We start from the raw sequence: 19,844 nt of genomic DNA on the forward strand, positions 1-19,844 counted from the left end.
CAAATTCCAAATTTATTGGCCCCCCCCCTTTGGTAACCATAAGTTAAAAACACACTTTAAAACTGTTTAAGTTTTAAAAGATAAATCTTGAATTCACTTATTAACCAGTTTGAAGGAAGGCATGGGAAAGTAGAACGATCTCACCAGAATTCAGGTGTGCATTGTTTATTTAGGTCCTCGACCAGACACAAGCTAAGAAGGAACCACTTAAGGATTTTTCCGACATACAGAGCAGAGACCGAGAAGAATGGGAGGGTTTTTTTTTTTAATGAATATATGAATATTCAATTTTTTTCTCTTCTCCTTTCCTTAGCTGAAGGGCCCTAAAGAGTATGGAGTTGATTCTTGGTATTTTTCTCCCTCTTCTGCAGTGAGAAAGGGATGGTGGTGGCAGGAGCAATGGCCAAAGCGCTTCCTAGGGGCACCCAGAACTTGCTCTGAAAATTTCTTTCTTTTCTGCTCTCAACTCCACCTTAGAACGCCTCGGAGGTGGCAATCCACAAGGCTAGAGAGCAGAAAGCCGCAAATGCAAAGCTCAGAAATTTGCAAGGTAACTGTGGTCACAGAGCTGGTCAAATCGATAAAAGAGGAAACTACAGTGGTGACCCAGGGGACGCCACCCCCATTTCCAAAATCAGAGCCGGAATCTGACAAGTCCGCCCTGACGCCTGCAAGAAAATGATTCTCACTTTTCATTGGCTGACCCTCCCTGAGTTGAGACCTTGCTTCATTTTCATTGGCTGTTGCTGCTGTCACGTCCTTTCGCCACACCCACTTCCCCCTCGGCGCCCAGTGAGCTTTGCAGGAAAGTGATTTACAGAGGTCGAGGGCGGGAGTCCGCACGTTGCTAGACTGTCTCCCCCACCCCGCGCCACGGCCCGGCCCCGCCCCCTGGCCCGAGGCCCCGCCTCCGTCACTGCCGGGCCCGCCTCTTCTTCCAGAGAGGGCGGGGACCAGGCGGCGGCCGCAGCCGCAGGAATATGCTGGAAGGTGGCGGGCGGGTGCCCGGGCGGTGCTGAAGGGACAGTTCCCGCCGCCGAACTTGGCCCGCGGCGGGTGGGCGGGTGGGGCGGCCCTGGAACCCGCGGGCACGTGAGCGATGGAGACCATCTGGATCTACCAGTTCCGCCTCATCGTGATCGGGGACTCCACCGTGGGCAAGTCGTGCCTCCTGCACCGCTTCACTCAGGGCCGCTTTCCTGGGCTGCGCTCCCCCGCCTGCGACCCCACCGTCGGCGTGGACTTCTTCTCCCGCCTGCTGGAGATCGAGCCGGGCAAGAGGATCAAGCTGCAGCTCTGGGATACAGCGGGACAGGAGCGGTTCAGGTAGGGCCGCCGGCGCCGGGACCCCGGGGACCCCAGGGACCGCGCTGGCCCCTCCGTCCGCCTGGGCACCCCCTTCCCCCAGCGTCGGCCGCTCCGACCCCGGTCGGGAGAGGCTCCGGCCCTCCCCTCTCTCGAAAGTGCAAACACTCCATTCTCGCTTCCCCTTTGCCCCTCCTCTTCCAGGGACGACTTCCTCCTCCGCAATTTCTCACTTCTTTCTTTGGCGCCCATTTCCTGCGCTCCTTTAGCGTGTTACCTTTCCCGCCTGAACCCAGAGCCCCCTCACCAGCCTCACTCTCTCCGCCCCTGCTGGTGTTTTTATCCCCAACTCTAAGGCTCTCCTGCTGCTTTCTCCCCAAACTCAGGGTCCCTAGCTGCGCACACCCTGACCCGGCCACCCTCCCCCAAGTTCCCCTTTCCTTCCCCTGACCCAGCGGCTTTCCATCTCTGCGGCTCCGGAGAACAGCAGCCAAGGGCCCCCAGAGTCACGATTGATCCCTTTAGCTTCACAGCAAGCAGTGCTCCAGCCCAGATTACTGCATGAGCTCATTGGGCATCGTTCACAGGGAGATGAATGCGGTAATGGTTTGAACACCTCACAGCACCGAATGTGGTCATCAGAAATACTGGGCCAGGACCCGTGGGAACGTACATTGTACAGCAACCGGATGTAACATCAGGGGCAGAGGCACAGCTGAGGAGTTTTTTGTTTTGTTTTTTAAGGGTTGAGTTGTCTTTAGAACTTTGTCATCATTGGGGCTTTGGTGGAGAAAAGAGATATACATACTGAGATTTGTTAGGAACTTTTCCTTTATTTTATTTATAATTGGTTATCAACGTGGTGCTAATAGATCTCAGGGTGCTAATAGATCAGAAAATACATTTCTAAATAGAGAAGGAGGGACCCAAATGAATAGTCTCAGTCTGAATGCTCATTGAAACCCTGAAGGATTTCACAAAGGCAACATGTAAATTAAAACTAAATGTAAATTCTATGCATTTCCCAGATACTTAAGATTGAACCAGTTATGAAACACATTTTAAATTTCTAGAATTCAAGGACTTTTTTTTTTTTTTTTTTGAGGAAGGTAGGGCCTCTAGGGTAGAGTCTGGGGTTTTTCAAAGATTGCTTTATCATTTGGAACTCATTACAGCAAGCATTATGTAGTCTTCAGCAAGAACTCTGCTTGTGAGAGAGAGTAGTCCATGAGGGGACTTCCCAAACATGGCTTCCCCTTACACCAGCCAGCATCCGTTCCGAGTGAGAGCAGCCTGCCTCGTGAGAATGTTCCAACATTGAAAGTTTTGGCTTCCCTTCCCAGCTATGACACTGATTCACAGAGATAAGTGACTCCTTAGCTTGCTTATACTTCAGTATTCCCATTTGTGAAGTGGAAAGATGGTAAGACCAGCCTTTCAGAGAGATGTTAAAGGTTAGTGATTTGAATTGTACAAGAATCCATGAAGAACTTTGTTTCAAGATGCCTCCTTTAAAATAATTTTTCAAACTTCTGATTCCTCATCTGTAAAATGGAGTCATCATAATCTCTAAGATTCGTGACAGTTTTACCATTCTGAGTTGATTAAAAATTCCTTCCCGTGTGATCTCAGTCAGAGGTGAACTTTAAGATATTTCATGGTCAGAAAAAAGTGTTTACTAATCGCTCTTGCTCTATCCTCTAAAGTGAATATAATAAAAACATGTTCCTTATACCTTAAACTTCTAGCAGCTACTATCATTTGCAGCTACAAGAAACAAAGATAGTAAAATCTTGTGTCTAAAATTCTTTCCTTAAAAGTAGCTCTTAAACAAATTGACAGGAAAGTAAGGGATGATTAATTTGTTAGATTTTTTAAAGACCTTTCTGCTAAATACATCACTGTTTTTTATTGCCTTTAAGAAGAATGTAAATAGTAATTCACTTTATATACATTATTAAAACCAGACAGTAACTGTCTCATAATAATGCAAGGACATTTAGGGAATGTTTACTGACAATGAGCCATACTTTATTTTGTTTGGGTCTTTACCAAAGATGTATTCCTAAAGACATACAGATTTCAGTAGCTACCTCCAAATACTTGCTTTTCTCTCATTTAACAGAATGTTTCTCCATAAAACTGCATCTTAAACAATTATTGTTAAATCATTCTGTACCTTCCTCTATGAAAATGTAAATACTTACTTTGAATGAGCACACTGATTTCATAAGAAGGAGCTATGTAGTTCATGAATATATAGTCCTGTCATTAGTTATAATCATACCATTAGGAATTTGTGGGAAATAGTCTATTTGGAGGTTTATTGGTGGTTAGATATAAACTAACAAAAAGGAGCCTACTTTAGACAGCTTGGGGTATAGCCTGAAAGCATAAACAAATATGTTACAGAACAGCAAAATAGTAAGCTGATAATTATGACCATAAATAACCTTAGATTTTTCCTTCACCCAGCTTCATTGAGGTATAATTGACAAATAAAGCCTTGGTTTTCAATGTTCTGATTAATATATGCTAGTAGTCAGTAACCTCTTGCAAAAAATAAAATGGAACAAAATCAAAGGGTTAGAAAAATAATGAATATGTGAGCATCTGTAAATTGTAACATAACACTCGATTGTTAAGTTCTATTATTAACTCTGTGTTTTACTCAGGATGAATGTTAAATTGCCGTATTAAGGATACTTAAAATTACAGTGCCTTCGTTAATGAGTTGATTTCTCTCTCGTGTAACAGTCTCAAGGTAAGTGGTCCAAGTTGTCGGAGTGGCCTGCTCCAGGCCATCGTTCAGGTACCTTCCCTCCTACTTTCCTGCCATCCCTAGGACATTGTCGTCATCTGTGTGGACCAAGCTGGGTTGCAGGCACACTATGTGCCAGCTCAGGGGGAGGGGAAAGAAAAGATCTAAACAAGCGATGTTTCTTTAAAGCAAGTGAAGCCAAGGTGGTATAGATCACCTAAACTCTCAGTTCATTGAGGAGATATTAGTTACAAGGCCACACTTGGATGAGGCTACCATGTGCCCAGGAAGAAGAAAAGACGGGTTTGAGGGCATTGAGGGGAAGCCAGCAGTAACCACTGTTATCTTTTAATCATCATAGTGGAAGAAGTTTATCAGGAAAGAAAATAAGAATATTGCTTAACACAGTATGAATAAGGCTAAGTAAGTGTAAATAAGGCTGGAAGTGTACAGAGCACCAAACGTAAGAATATAAATTCTGAATTTTTTTCTAGGAAACGCATTTGAAGCAACATGAAGATAAAATGAGACAAAGAAATAGCAACATTGCAGGGACAGAAAACCTGAGGTTTCAAGCTGGATTCAGCCTTTTATTTCACATTGTCTGGCCTTTGGGGTATTCCAGTTACAGCCACTGGTTGTAAAGCTTAGAAAATAATGTGCTCCTGGTGCAGGGCTTCGCAAAGGCTCTTCTGCAGAACGCTCAGCCCTTGTGATTTTTTTTTTTAAAGGATGGGTTCTGTAATCCAATAAATTTGGAAATCCCTATATTCCATTTCTCCCTTCGAAATTCACATCAAAGGCTCTAGGAAGTGTCGAGCAAAGAAACATGCTGAACTTTGATTAAACTAGCATTTCCAACATTTATTTGAGAGGCTATTCTTAAAATCTGAAAATCGATGATAGTTAGTGTTCCAAGGAGTATAATTTTGGAGTTAAGCTCCCTTGATGAGTTGCTCTAGTCACATCCTTTGAGCAGGACCACTAAACTTTTGGCGGTCTGGAGCAAGGGAATACCTGAAGGCATTAGTTACCCAGCTAGTTCTCCTAGCAAAGGGCTGTAGGCAGTAACTGCTCTATAAGGGACAGCGTCCTCTGCCCCCCCAAAACTCAGAGGGGGACCTCTAATACCACTAGACTCCTGGGCCTCTCCCCAGCTGTCTGCCTGCCTCTTCTTCTTTCCCTCCAGCTCCTGTTTATCTGTGTATCCTTCTCTTCCCTGTAACTTACCCTTCCTTAGGCTTCTATTTTTATTTTTTCTTTACCCCTTTCATCTGTCTGTCCCTGCTCATAGTTTCCTCCCACCTTCCATCTTTTCCTCTCCTTCCTTTTATTTTAATGTGTCTTTTATGCTCTCATTTCTTTTGAACTTATTTTTCCTTATTTATCCCTCTGCCTCCCTTATGTCTCCATTTTCTCCTTTGCCCCTTCAAAACATCCATATGACGTTAATGTTTAAAAGTGGCTTAATTTATGTTCTCCATTCATAATTTTTAAAGTAAACAACATGAACATTTTATATTTCTCCTTAAGATACCTTTAAAGACCCCTAAACTAAATAGGCTTTTTATTTTTTAGGGACCCTTACTTGGTCCCCACACTCCTTACTGTGGTTCATGGTCTTCAACAGAAAAAGATTTGCTGATAGTGGATTAGCCGGTTCATAACTGCGTAGGTAACAGAGCAGAGATTGTCCACAATTAAGTGCCATAATCATTGCAGTTCCAAATTATTAGAAACAATAGAAAGCTAGGCTATATTTGTATTGAGTAGTCAGATAATAAAATGTCTTAGTTAAAATAATTTGTGTCATAAGTTACAGAAATCTAGTCAAATTAGTGTAGATATAGGAAATAAATTATAAATGATACAGATCTCATGAGAGACAGAAGCTCGCTGAACATACAGGTGTCTGAAAGGATGGAAACTCTCATAACAAGAGTTTATGGATTTTCTCTCTAGTTTATTTCCATTCTCCAATGCTGTCGCCCAGCTATGTCTCAGTCTCTGAGCCTTTTCCTCAAATTCTTGAAAGAAAAAAATCTCATTAGCTACTTGACCTGCCAGTGAATCAGCTCCCCACCCCCTGAAAGGTTATTAAGATAATATATACATAAGATACAAAGGAATTTTAATACAAATATCCCAGGTATGTATTATAGGTCATATAATGCAGATGCATCTGTCAGGGTCTACTTTTTTGGGAAAGAGAAATTCACAGAAGAAAGAAGTGAGCAGTTACCCCAAAAAAGTATCTACTTTATGGTGTTTCAGAGTAAAATAGTATGTAAGAAGGAGCCAGCATGGTTCCTAACAAGTGTAGCAGAATGTGGAAAGAGGACCTGTGTATTAGCATGTATCTTTATACGCTAAACGTTATTCTCACTGTCCACTCAGCGTTCAGACCATTTTGAGTGACTGCAGTTAAGAAACTAAATAGTTATTCCAAAAATCTGTGATAATTTTTCTTGATTTCTTTTTTCTTCAATGAATCAATTGATTTAGCATGTGTAACTACAACCTCAATGATATATTGGTATATGAAGATGATTATACATTCTAACTATTCAGTAACTAAATATTGTAAACATAGTAAACTAAATATTGTACTCCAAACGTTTGAGGTTCCTAGGCCAGCAGTTGGCAGAACTGCGAAGTCGATAAAGCTCATTCTTGGGCCTCTGGGGCTTTCCTGCGTTTCTTTCCTTCTGTTTTTGAATAGTAAGACCTTGACCTATCCTCTTCTTCTGTTTTCCCTCACATCTCAGTTAAAAAGCCATCCCTAGTGGCTTTTTACACCATCTTAGCTTCAGAGAGAGAAGTAGCTGGCAGATCAAGAGACACAAAATTATTAAAACTTTTTAAAAAACTTTGAAAAATTATTAAAACTTAATAAGGGTTCTGCCAGGAGTATTTACATTCTAAAGAGGATGACCACCTAAAGAGGTAATATCTCATCTCGAAGTAACGTTTCCCTGTTGGCGGAGTCGTGGATCTGTGGCTGAAGAATGCTGGAGTTTCTTATCATGCTTCATTGATGACCGTGTATTCTGACACGTTGGCCCCACATTTAGCTTTCAAAGCAAGGGCTAGGAAAAAAAAAATTAGAGGTAGTGTTGTGAGTACATGGATCCCCATAGTAAAGTTTTCACATGAAAAAAAAAAAAAAGTGCTTTGCTCGGTCTGAGAGAAAGAGAGAAGAAACTTCTAGCCATTGTCCGTCAGTTTGGTTAGCATACAAAGATTTCTTAACAACTCACCCTCCATAGCCACGGGACTTAAAAGTTTAAAGAGCAACTTCTGGGAATGGTGTGAGATTATTTACTTTGGTATTTTATGAGCAGGTTACTCTTACCCTAGCTGAGTTACAGGGCATCTGCATGCTTCCAGTCTGCCCTGTCAAGCAGCGGGAAAGGAAGATGACCACGCAGATACTACTGAGGTGCACACACGTGTCCCGGGGAACATCAGGTTTCCTTTAATAAGATATTTTCGTTCTTTCTAAGGCGAAATACCTACAAAGCCTATACTTTCTGATATTAATAAATCTGCCTCCAAATGTCAGTAACCTTTAATCACTTCTGATAATATATAATTCTGGGGAGGTTTATTTAAAAATTGCCACTGCACACAATCTACCTAGCTTACCATGAAACAGATACTATGATAAACCCCACTGTTTTCTAAAAGGAATCACTTTATGTAATAAAGCACTGTTCTGACCTATATGAGTTCCAGAAAAAAATGTGAAACAGAGGTCCAGTGTGTTTTAAACATAAAGGTACATTTTTAGTTTGAGCTGGAAAAAAGTTTGAAAATATCGATAGTAATTCTGTATATAAGCGTGATCGAGTAAATGTTGATGGCTAGCTGGCGTATTATTTTAGCTTGGTTTAAAATCTCAGCAGTGTTCTCTTGTTAAATGTTCTGAAGTTTTTTTTCTATTTCCTTCCTATGGTAATGATTCATTTTTAATTTAGGAACACCATACTAAATAAAATTATTTTACTACTGACAGTAAGTCTTTAAGACCATCCACTGATGTCAATAGCTAGGCTATAAAGACGCCACCAAAAATATCTCAAAGCCAAAAAAATATTGAGGTGAGGGAACAGAGACTTCTCTTAAATTTATTTCTACTTCACTGGTGTGGCGGGTGCATCAGAAGTCAGCTGAGGAAGGTCTTTATCAAGCCATGCCTCAAAAGTCATCAGTGACTTTTCTTGGCAAAATGTTGTCCTTCTCTAACGCTTTTTTTCCCCCCTGCTTTTGTATAATTGGTCATAATCTCTGTTAAAAATTATCTTCCTGTACTAGGAATGTTGAAAGTGGTTTTTCTTCTGATTTTTTCAGCCTTTCCAAATGTATTTCCTTATCACAGGACTTTGTGTGATATGGCCTGGAATAGATGAGGCTGAAGGCAGCCTAAATTACAGACTCCTGCCTCAAATACAACAGGATAGTGTGTGGCCCAGACTGAACCCCCTCCTCTGAGCACAGATCAGGGGCAGAGCTGCAGGGGGCATTTGGGCAGATATGCAGTGCGTCCTGGCTGTAGGAGAAGGCATATGAAGAAAGGTTATATACAGAGTCTCAAATTCCAGGCATCGCCTATCGTTTTTCTTCAGAGTAGCATTTTTCAAAATGATAGTAATAGGTGTAATCTGAGTAAAGTGTTCCTTGATCCAACAGTTTTGGAAATGCTGTGTTGTTGCAAAATTACTCAGGGCTTTTAATATACTGATATCCTAATATACTTTGTAAATGCCCAAGACAGACACGGTGTTTCCCAACCCAGGGTCCTTTTACATAGAAGTATTTTAGGAACCAGTAGAGAGAGAGAGATCAGAGCACTTTAGGGGCCAGGACTTCAAAGAAAAAGTGTAGACAGTTCCTTAAATTTTAGGAGTATATTTGAGCCCCCCTCACAGTTTCTCTATATGATTCTCTATGTTTCTTGCTGCTGCTGCTGGATAACTTCATTAGGTCTCCCTTTTAAAACACTTGATTATTGTATTTTAGGGCGAGATCTAGTCAGAGCTGTAAACTCTAGAGAGCCCCTTGATTTTCGTCCCCTCATTCAAAATTAAAAGGTTTATCTTCTTGCCTGACTTCTAGCCATCTGTCACACTTTTACACGGACCGCGTGCTTGTTTCACCCACAGAATCTTCCACGTAGAACACTAGGAAAACTGGAAGACTGACAAAGGGGCAAACTGATGAAACCTCATAATGTTAGATTTCTTAGGTATGAAAGGGCTGCAGAAAGCCCATGGGATTAGGAAAGCAGAAGTGAATGCAGCAAATATGAGGTGAAATTTAAGACAGATTCGATAGACTAGGTGGACAGACTGAAAAGAGAATTAAAGGTGGAAGAGAGGTGTAATTGTATAAGAGAGAACTATTGGATGCAAGGAAAATTAGTGAGAGATGAATTGAAAACAAAATCCAAAAAAGTGAGGGGGGGAAGACACATGAAAGAAGCCAGAGAGATCAGCCACACTGGTCAACATTTTGGCCATTTTGGTACAACCGTAGGACTGGAAAGGAACGGACAGATGATCTGATACAACAGTCTCATTTTTAAAATAATAGAACTAATGTCCAGAGAGGCTTTGACTTGCCCCAGGCCTTGTAATTTGTTAGTGGGTTTGCCCAGTTCTCTAAACACCTCTGTTCAGTGCCCTTTCTGCTGCACCAGGCCTCCTGGCATGGTGGAAAAGACTTTTATTGGCAGATTGCGTAGTTTCTACCCTGAAAAATATTCTGTTTGCATACAACCCCACCCCCACTGTCATCTCTGTAGACCCAGTTAATTGCTATGTCTATTCAAATCATTAGTTTACTGCTAAATTCAGAAACAAAAGGAGAAATAGCTTTACACGAGAGAAGTGATGCTGAAAACTGGCAGCAGGCACGTGTGTGGCTGCAATGACAATTAACACTCCCCTCCGGGGGAAGGGTGGCGCTCAAGTGGTAGAGCGCATGCTCAGCACCCAAGAGATCAGGGGTTCGATCCCCAATTACCTCCCTTTCATGAAGGGAACAATGCAAACCCTCCCCTCCATGCAGAACTCAGTGACTGCACTGCTACACTTAGTAACTGGAATGAACCCTGCCACTGCAGCGGAGGAATTTATATGAAGCCTTTTGCCTTGTTAGACAAGGAGAGGTGTTGGATATTAAGTAAAGCTACAAGCAAATACTGGCCCCAGTGTCCTAAAGTTTCAGAAGTATACTATGAAGTAGCTGGCAGAGGGTATAGCTTAAGTGGTAGAGCGCATGCTTGGCATTCACGAGGTCCTGAGTTCAATCCCCAGTACCTCCTCTAAAAATAAATAAACCTAATTACCATCTCCCATCAAAATTTTCTAAATACTTAAATATTACCAAAAAAATTAAATAATACAATAATAAATAAAAATAAAATGTTTTTAAAAATACTATGAAGTAGCTTTCCGTTTTTCCTAGGAAAACTGAAATCAATCAGGGTGATAACTGATGTATGGAAATCTGTGCATTTAATTAGATTAACTGTACAACAGGTACTAGGTAGAAAAATAAATGATATAGTCTCACATTCAAGGTCCATGCTGTCTTTATCCAGGGTGGAGTCAGACTACACCACTATAACCAAGAGATTGCCCCAAATGGTACCTTAAATAATATAGAACTTTGTTTCTCTCTCCCCTGTGTGAATAGTCCAGGATGAGCAGTTCTGATCTGGGTGGCTTTGCCTCAGTGTCAGTTTCCAGGGTTCTCCAGTTATTGCCATTTTCTAGCAAGCCAGAAGAAAGAGGAAGTCTCAGGCAGATGGCTTCTTCAAGCAAATGAACCTCAGACTGCACACAAAACTCATCATGTCCCATTGATCTAAACTTAGTGACATGACCACAGCTAACTGCAAGAGGTGCTGGGGAATATAGTCTCTATTTGAGTTGCTGTATGCAAGCTAAAACTTGTGGAGTTCTGTTACTAAAGACAGGGAGAATAGACCCAGGGGGACAATTAGAGGTCTTTCTCACAGACTCCTAGCAAAGAACGTTAAGAATCAAATAATTGCGATAAAGGCTGGTAGGTACCAAAATAAGTTCCAGCTGCAGAACAAAGGGAGGAATTGTCATCTGTGTGTAGGGTGAGGGCTAGTTTCAGAGGATGTGTCTGAAAGAATGTGGTTCTTGATGCAGGGACATGAAGGATGTGTTGGTAGTTAGGAATAACAATAGGAAACAGTAACCACAGACAGAGAAGTGGCTTCCAGTAATAATAGCAGATTGAACACCTGTGCCTGTGTTAGCTTTTTTATCCTGAAACTTCGCTAAAGTGACAATAGTTTCATGTTTTAACCATAAGTCCTAACAAGGAGAATAGATCAGAAGACAATAGCAACGAAGTTTTGGAAGTAAGAAAGCAGACGGAGGAATGGGAAATGGATTAGCAGATTAAAGAAAACTAGTTTCTAAGCTGGTGGCGGAAAAAGCTAAAAACCAACCCAGGATATATCATTGAATCCCGTAAAGACTCAAGAAATGGTGATACCAAATTCTTCTGAAGTGGGAATGCTAAAATCAGGATCCTTGGTTATCAGTCTGTTTAAGAAAGACTGAAGTCTCAAATCCCCTCCAGCATTCCACACACCAAGTGACTCCTCTCCCCCAACATTGGCAAAGAAACTAGAAATTGATTCTTTGAAAAGAATTAAACATCAAGTCCCTTACTGGAAGCATCAGGCATCATTGAGTTTGGAGTCTCTTAAAAAAAGTAAAGGCTTTTGGTGAATGTATGCGTATTATATGCTTAGACTGTCCAGCCTTCTGGGCCGTGTTAGCTCCCAGAGTGCTGGCAATCAGACCTTCACTCTTCAAACAAGACATTGGTGAAATCATTTCTGATAAAACTGACCAGGCCAAGAGGAAAGACTTAAGGTACCAACATCACAGTTTTCTCAACTAAATGATCGAGCCTTATCATCTTACAAGTGAGGCTTTTAGTCTCAATGAAAGATTACAAGAAATACTAAGAAAAATGTAATATGAAACTTAGAGACCAAAATAAACAGAAACCAAAAGCAATCAGAAAAACAAACTTAATAAGGGAGAAAGGAATATTAAAAAAAAAACCCTATCTTTAATCTTCTCAGAGGGATAAAAGGAAAATATTGCAGTCATAAAAGAACAGGATACTATTTTTTAAAAAAAATATTCTGAGAACAACAGAGTTTTTGGAAACACAGTAGGAAAAATAAAACAATATAAAGTTCAGAAGTGGGGAGGGTATGCCTCAAGAGGTAGAGTTTATGTTTAGCATACACGAGGTCCTGGGTTCAATCCCCAGTGTCTCCTCTAAAAATAAATAAATAAGTAAACCTAATTACAACCCCCCCACACCAAATAAATAATAAAGTTGGGGAAATCTCTCCAAAAGTAGGACAAAAAGACAAAGACTTAGAAAATAGGGGGGAAATTTTTTTATTAGAGAACTAGTCCAAAAGTTTCAATAAATAAGCAACAGGCATTCCAGAAAAATGGAACAGAAAAAACAGAGGGGAGAAATCATCAGTGAAGCAATTCAAGAAAATTTTCCAAGATGTAGGGACCTGAGTTTTCAGATTGGAAGGCTCCAGCACATAGATGAAAGAAGACACATTCTAAGAAACATCGTCATGAAATTCTAGAACACTGGGGCCACAGAGAACTTCCTACAAACTTCCAGGGCAAGGGTGGCAGCATGCGTAACAGGTCACATAAAAAAAATGAGGAATCAGAGTGACTTCAAACTTCCTGAAAACGACAGCTGAAGTTAGAGGGCAATGGAGGGACTTCAGAATTCTAAAAATTCCACATCTGGCCAAACTGTCATTCAACTGTGAGCGCAGAATAAATCAAACGTGCAAGACTTCAGAACATTACTTCATGCATCTCTTTTTAGGAAGTTACTTGGGGATGTGCCCTGCAGACACATGCACGCACTTAAAAGAGTCAACCAGGAATGAAGAACACATGGGATGTAAGGAACAGGGGCTCTGCCTCTGAAGAAAAGCAAAAGGAATGCTCAAAGAGACGGTGAAGGGAGATCCTAGGATGGTATCCCTGCCACAGATACCAGGGACAACCAGGCCAGATTGGAGCAGGGTGGAAGATTGTAGGAGAGACCTCAGGAAGATGAAATTGACAGAAAAGCTAACAGGAATGAACTTTTTAAAAGAAGGCAACTGAAAAAAAAAATTAAAAAAAATGAAAGAAGGCAACTGGCAGAGAGTTTGGGGTTGGATTATTGAGGACTACATGGAAAACAGCAAAAAGGAAAAGAAAGGAAGAAAAATATGTGATAGAGACTTAGTGCTCACTTATAGCTGATGCTTCTTTTCTTCTGGACACAGGAGGAATATATTTCCCTTCCCTCTTGCACTTAGAGTCACTTACGACTAATTCTGGCCAGTGGATTTGAGCAGAATTCACATGTGGTGGTTTTAAAATATAGCCCAGATTTTTTAACATTCTTCCTATCAAGAGGTGGATTGTTTGTTGCTGTAGCATATCCTGGTCTATCTTGACTAATATACAATGTACGTGGTAAGAGATCATAGCTTGTACCAGGGCTCAGCACTAAAAAGTATCTACACAGTCAGAATGACACAAATGCCAAGAAATAATCTTTCTAAAATTATGATAAAGCAATACTGGCAAGTTTGGGCAACAGAATCAATAAGGATGTGTGGTAAGTGCACAGGTAACTTTGATGAAAACACAAACTTAGAAAAAGAAAGAAGGAAAAGAACAGCCTGTTCAAATGACTTGAAAATAGTGCCTGCCTAGCAGGCGTGACATCCTGGGCTCAATCCCCAGTATCTCCATTAGAAAAATAATAAATGAACAAACCTAATTACCTCCCACAAAAAAAGAAAGGCAAAATGACTTGAAAACAAAAGCTACATAATTTCAGATATAAGATGAAGTGAGAAAATGATAAACACCAATAAAAATTTTAAATCTGGAGAGATAACAGCACATGAAATGAAGCAATAGTGAGAAAGTTGTATAGAAACAGAAGTCAAAAAAGTGGTGGGAGAATTATAACCCAAGAAGAAATGTTCTGTGATTAGTTTAGATCACATAATGTACTGTGTTACATGGAAAATAAAATAATCAGGAGAAGCTGGCCATCATCTCTCTTTTGTTCTGCAAAAGGAGTCCAGAAAGTGTGGGTATTAGTGCTGAAATCTTTCACACACTTTTCTAATACAACACCAGATAGAAAGCAAACGTCCTCTCATTATCACCTCGCAGACAATTAGTGAAGCTAGAAACAGGTCTCATTAATTTCCAGATAAATTATTTGGATTTTCACATAACTGGCTCTGCCTTCCAGAATCCACTGCAAAGTATAATTTGAATTACTACCAACGTATATACAGTAGGTGGGTGGTTTCACCCGTGTGTGTGTAGTGTGTGCTGTTACTCAGCACATTTCTCCTCTTTTGACTTCCTGATTCTCACCAAAAATACCAAAAGGAGGTAAACTTTTTTGTACTTCCTTCTGTTATTCTCCCATTTGCTTAGCATTTGCCTGCTGCCAGGGCACGGTCTGACAGTCTGAACTTATTAATTCAGTTGTTTATTTATTTACAACTGTTGATGGGCCTCATGGGTGCCCAGTTCTGTCTTAGACGCCAGGGATACAGCGTTCCAAAAAAAAAAAATGGCAAAAAATCCTTGCTCTCTTGAAGCTTATCTTCTAATGGTGGAGACAGGCTGTAAGCAAATAAGTTGGAAAAACTATACAGGATATTAGAGTGTTAATTACTTTCGAGGAAAATAGAGGCTAAAACGTAATTGGAACGTGCTGGGGCGGGTGATAAGAAAGCCTATCATAACATGATGATCTGTGGTAAAAGAAAAATGAAAGGGTATTTGATTTGCATATTCAAAGAAAGAATATGGCCTAATATTAGGTCTTGTCAGTATTACATGTAGCCTCCACAACCACAGACTTGATTTTTTTTATTGAGTTATAGTCATTTTACAATGCTGTGTCAATTTCCAGTGCAGAGCACAATTTTTCAGTTATACATGAACATACATATATTCATTGTCACATTTTTTTTCGCTGTGAGCTACCATAAGATCTTGTATATATTTCCCTGTGGTATACAGTATAATCTTGTTTTTCTATTCTACATTTTGAAATCCCAACCTGTCCCTTCCCACCCCTCACCCGCTTGGCAACCACAAGTTTGTATTCTATGTCTGTGAGCCTGTTTCTGTTTTGTATTTATGTGTTTTTGTTTTTTTTTTTAAGATTCCACATATGAGTGATCTCATATGGTATTTTTCTTTCTCTTTCTGGCTTACTTCACTTAGAATGTAGAATGACATTCTCCAGGGACATCCATGTTGCTGCAAATGGCATTATGTTGTCATTTTTATGACTGAATAGTATTCCATTGTATAAATATACCACTTCTTCTTTATCCAGTCATCTGTTGATGGACATTTAGGCTGTTTCCATGTCTTGGCTATTGTAAATAGTGCCACTATGAACATTGGGGTGCAGGTGTCTTTTTGAAGTAGGGTTCCTTCTGGATATATGCCCAGGAGTGGGATTCCTGGGTCACATGGTAAGTCTATTCCTAGTTTTTAATGTATTTATTTATTGTGGGGGAGGTAATTAGGTTTGTTTATTTATTTTAATGGAGGTGCTGGGAATTGAACCTAGGACCTCGTACATGTTAGGCACACACTCTACCACTGAGCTATACCCTTCCCCTATTCCTAGTCTTTTGAGGAATCTCCATACTGTTTTCCACAATGGCTGCACCAACCTGCATTCCCACCAACAGTGTAGAAGGGTTCCCTTTTCTCCACAGCCTCTCCAGCATTTGTCATTTGTGGACTTTTGAATAATGGCCATTCTGGCTGGTGTGAGGTGACACCTCACTGTAGTTTTGATTTGCATTTCTCTAATAATTAGTGATATTGAGCATTTTTTCATGTGCCTATTGATCATTTGTATTTCTTCCTTGGAGAATTGCTTGTTTAGGTCTTCTGCCCATTTTTGGATTGGGTTATTTGTTTTCTTCTCATTAAGTCATATGCTGCTTATATATTCTGGAGATCAAGCCTTTGTTGTTTTCATCTGTTGCAAAAATTATCTCCCATTCCATAGGTTGTCATTTTGTTTTGCTTATGGTTTCCTTTGCTGTGCAGAAGCTTGTAAGTTTAATTAGGTCCCATTTGTTTATTCTTTTATTGCTATTGCTTGGGTAGACTGTTCTAGGAGAACATTTCTGAGATGTATGTGAGATAATGTTTTGCCTATGTTTTCTTCTAGGAGGTTTATTGTATCTTGTCTTATGTTTAAGTCTTTGATCCATTTTGGGTTTATTTTTGGGTATGGTGTGAGGGAGTGTTCTAGCTTCATTGCTTTACATGCTGCTGTCCAGTTTTCCCAACACCATTTGCTGAAGAGACTGTCTTTATTCCATTGTATGTTCTTGCCTCCTTTGTTGAAGATTAGTTGACCATAGTTTGTGGGTTCATTTCTGGGCTCTCTATTCTGTTCCATTGGTCCATATGTCTGTTTTTGTACCAATACCATGCTGTTTTGATTACTTTAGCTCTATAGTATTGTCTGAAGTCTGGGAGAGTTATTTCTCCAGCCTCTTTCTTTTTCTTCAGTAAATCTTTGGCAATTCTAGGTCTTTTGTGGTTCCATATAAATTTTATTATGATTTGTTCTAGTTCTGTGAAATTCGTCCTGGGTAATTTGATAGGGATTGCATTAAATCTGTAGGTTTTTGATGGAAAGACCTTGGCGTTACACAAAGAAAAAGAATTTTAATGTTTATATGTATGAAGAAGGATATCCTAAGTTATAAGCCTCGGTTTCAGAAGGCAGGGCAGGGACTATTAGTGTCAATAATAATAAAAGGAGGGGGAGACTTGTGCTTTAGTGTCTTGAAAGTCCTAAGGGCCTGGATTACAAGGCAAATAAAGCAGGTAAATAAACCATCAACACAGTGACTATTCCCAGAAGGGCGGTGGGAATGTAATGTCATGCTGAAAAAGAGCACTGAGAAGGCTAATGCATTTATAGGCTGCTTGCTGCCAACAACCTTTGGCATAAAGCGCTTGTATCTTCTAAGTGCCTATTTGGCAGCTGGCAAAGCCACTAGAAGGGCATTTCCAGAATGGAACATCTGGCTCATTTTACCCAAGTTAAGTCCAAAAGTGCTCTATATTTTGTTGCTTTTTTAAGATGCCAGTACACATCTTCTAAAGAACATAGTAATAGCATATAAGATCTCACTCACACTTGATTGCATTGCCCATTTGTTAAGTAATTCTTTGTAAATGTCAGCAAACGCCAGTGCTTTACATTTCACTCGTCTGCATATCGTTTTGGGAAAAAAATTAAAGAGGAAAACTAAACAGTTTAAAATGCTTACATAAACAAGGCTACCATTTTTTTTCTATTCTGAAGCATAGATAGATAGATAGATAGATAGATAAACTTTGAGATGAATGGGTAAAGAAAAAGGGGTATATACATACAACTGAATATATTCAGCCATAAAAAAGAAGGAAATCCTGTCATATGCTGCAACGTGGGTGAATCTTGGGGACATTATGCTAAGTTAAGTAAGCCAGTCACAGAAGGATAAATACTGCATGGCTCCGCTAATATGAGGTGTCTACATTCGTCACACTCACAGAAGCAGAGAGTAGAAGGGTGGTTGCTAGGGGCTGAAGGGGGAGAAGTTGAGGAGTTGCTATTTAATGGGAGTGGAGTTTCAGTCATGCAGGATGGAGACGTTCCAGAGATCCACTGTGCAACATCGTGCTTAGAGTTAATAATACTCTAACAAAATAATACTCTAATAATAAAAGTTGCTAAGAAGGTAAATCTCATGTGTTTTTTACCACAAAGTTTTTTTTAATGGATGAGTTTTGGCTTCCTGAAACTACGTTGAAAGTTATGAAAGATTTGTGACTTTGTTTTGTATCATTCTTTTCCTGCAGAATACATATAGCCTCATCAATTAGGTCTTGGGTTGCCAGAACCACCTGAGGATGTTAATCAAAAACAAAAGTTACTGGCAGCATGTCTGAGCCACAGAGACCTGACAGGAGAGCTGGAGGGGAGCGAGCTTGGAATAAATCAAAAGTTCTGGGAGTTCTGGGCTGCAAGAACCACAGGAGGCCAGTGTGGTCCCCACAACACTGTTGCCCCTTTTTTGACTGTTCATCCACTGCCAAAAGAAGCCCCACATGGACAGTTGGCAGTCTTAGCTACTAATTCAGTAGAAGCCTCACGAAGTTCTCTAGTGAAAGCATTTCTCCCTTGGATACTAAAACCTTTACATCAGCAGAGTTCAGAGTCACAGGGATTAGAAGCAACAAAAAATTTTAGTGACTCATTAAGTGTAATTGTGAGAAGCACCATCACCTGACTTTCACCCTTTGTTTCCCATAACACAGCATCTATTTATGGGGGGGAAACACCACCTACTCTGTTCCTCACCAGCTTAGAATGTGTACATTCTGAAGGTTCATGTTAAAATCTTACAGGGTGTCAACTCCTGGACATGGGCACAACTGAATCTTTTTCATTTTTAATTGATGTATAGCTAAGTTACAAGGTTGTGTTAGTTTCAGGTGTACAAAGGTAATTCATATGTATGTATATACGTATATTTTTTAGATTCTTTTCCATTATAAGTTATTACAAAATATTGACTGTAGTCACCTTTGCTATACAATAGATCCTTGCTGTTTATTTATTTTATACATGTTAGTGTGTATCAGTTAATATAATTGAATCTTAGTAACCCATTCCGCAGTTTTATAGGACTATGCCTCTAGGTAGTGACATTATAAGATCAATGAATCCTATGGCATCAGCCCATTTCCTTGTCTGTTCCTCTGTTAAGTGAAACCTTTGGTCTGTAGCAAAGTGTGGGATACCATGACTTTGTATAAGGCATTCCATAAGTTCATGGATGATGGTGAACCTGAGTCCACATTAAATGTCTGTTATAGAGAGGGCATATCAGTGTCCCCTCTGTGATGATTCTCCCAGAGCAGGGTACCATATCCAAGGTGCCAGTAACTGCTGAAAAACTGGGTATTAGTCAGTGACAGTTGAGGTAAAAGAAAGTCTCTGTTGAGCCCTCTCCCAGCCTCCTACATGACCATTTTGAGTCCAGACTGGGGTATAGGACAGGACATTTTGTTTCAGCAATTATTAGGAGCTCCTTCAGAGGGGGCTTTAAGTGAGTATTCACGTAGGATACAGTATTCACATACTCTAGACCCATCCGCACATCCCAAACCTCCTTACTGTCAGTCTTCTGATCTTGTTTTTTCCAACATGCCCAACCCTTAGCCTCTGCTCACGAATTGCGTAGACACTTACCTATGTCTCTTCATCTCTTCCTCTGGAAAAAGCATCGCTAGAAGTTCCACAAATGGAAAGGTTCCTCTTTTCCACTACTGAATGGGGCTGACTGATGCCAGTGTATTATTTAGAGCCATCTGTAAGGCAGACTTGAATTTTTTTCCTCTTTGATTATAGGGAAATCCACATAAGGCCATAGGTTGAGCGGGTGCTGCAGAAGTAGACATGCTGGGTGTGTGAACCTTGTTACTTCAGGTGCCCTCTGGTCCCATCTGCCTATATGTAATGACTTCTGCTTGATGACAAAGTCCCAGCCTGGTGAGTCAGAGGACACCTAGCTCTTGAGGAGCTCTCAGATTTCACAGTCACCTGGTGTTCT

At 40.4% G+C, this 19,844-nt stretch overlaps 1 protein-coding gene across 1 annotated transcript in view; it reads left to right on the top strand.

Annotated features, from left to right (window-relative positions):
* Window positions 1-954: 954 nt before the first annotated feature.
* Window positions 955-19,844, top strand: part of RAB39A (RAB39A, member RAS oncogene family) — a 30,131-nt gene continuing 11,241 nt past the window's right edge. Inside the window, exon 1 of the mRNA XM_074356861.1 lies at window positions 955-1,326. Within this exon, the coding sequence (XP_074212962.1) occupies window positions 1,100-1,326 (227 nt within the window). The 5' untranslated portion in view covers window positions 955-1,099. The remainder of the gene's footprint in view (window positions 1,327-19,844) is intronic.

This window comes from Camelus bactrianus, chromosome 33 (genome assembly GCF_048773025.1).
Source record: "Camelus bactrianus isolate YW-2024 breed Bactrian camel chromosome 33, ASM4877302v1, whole genome shotgun sequence".
NCBI classification, from domain to species: Eukaryota; Metazoa; Chordata; class Mammalia; order Artiodactyla; family Camelidae; genus Camelus; species Camelus bactrianus.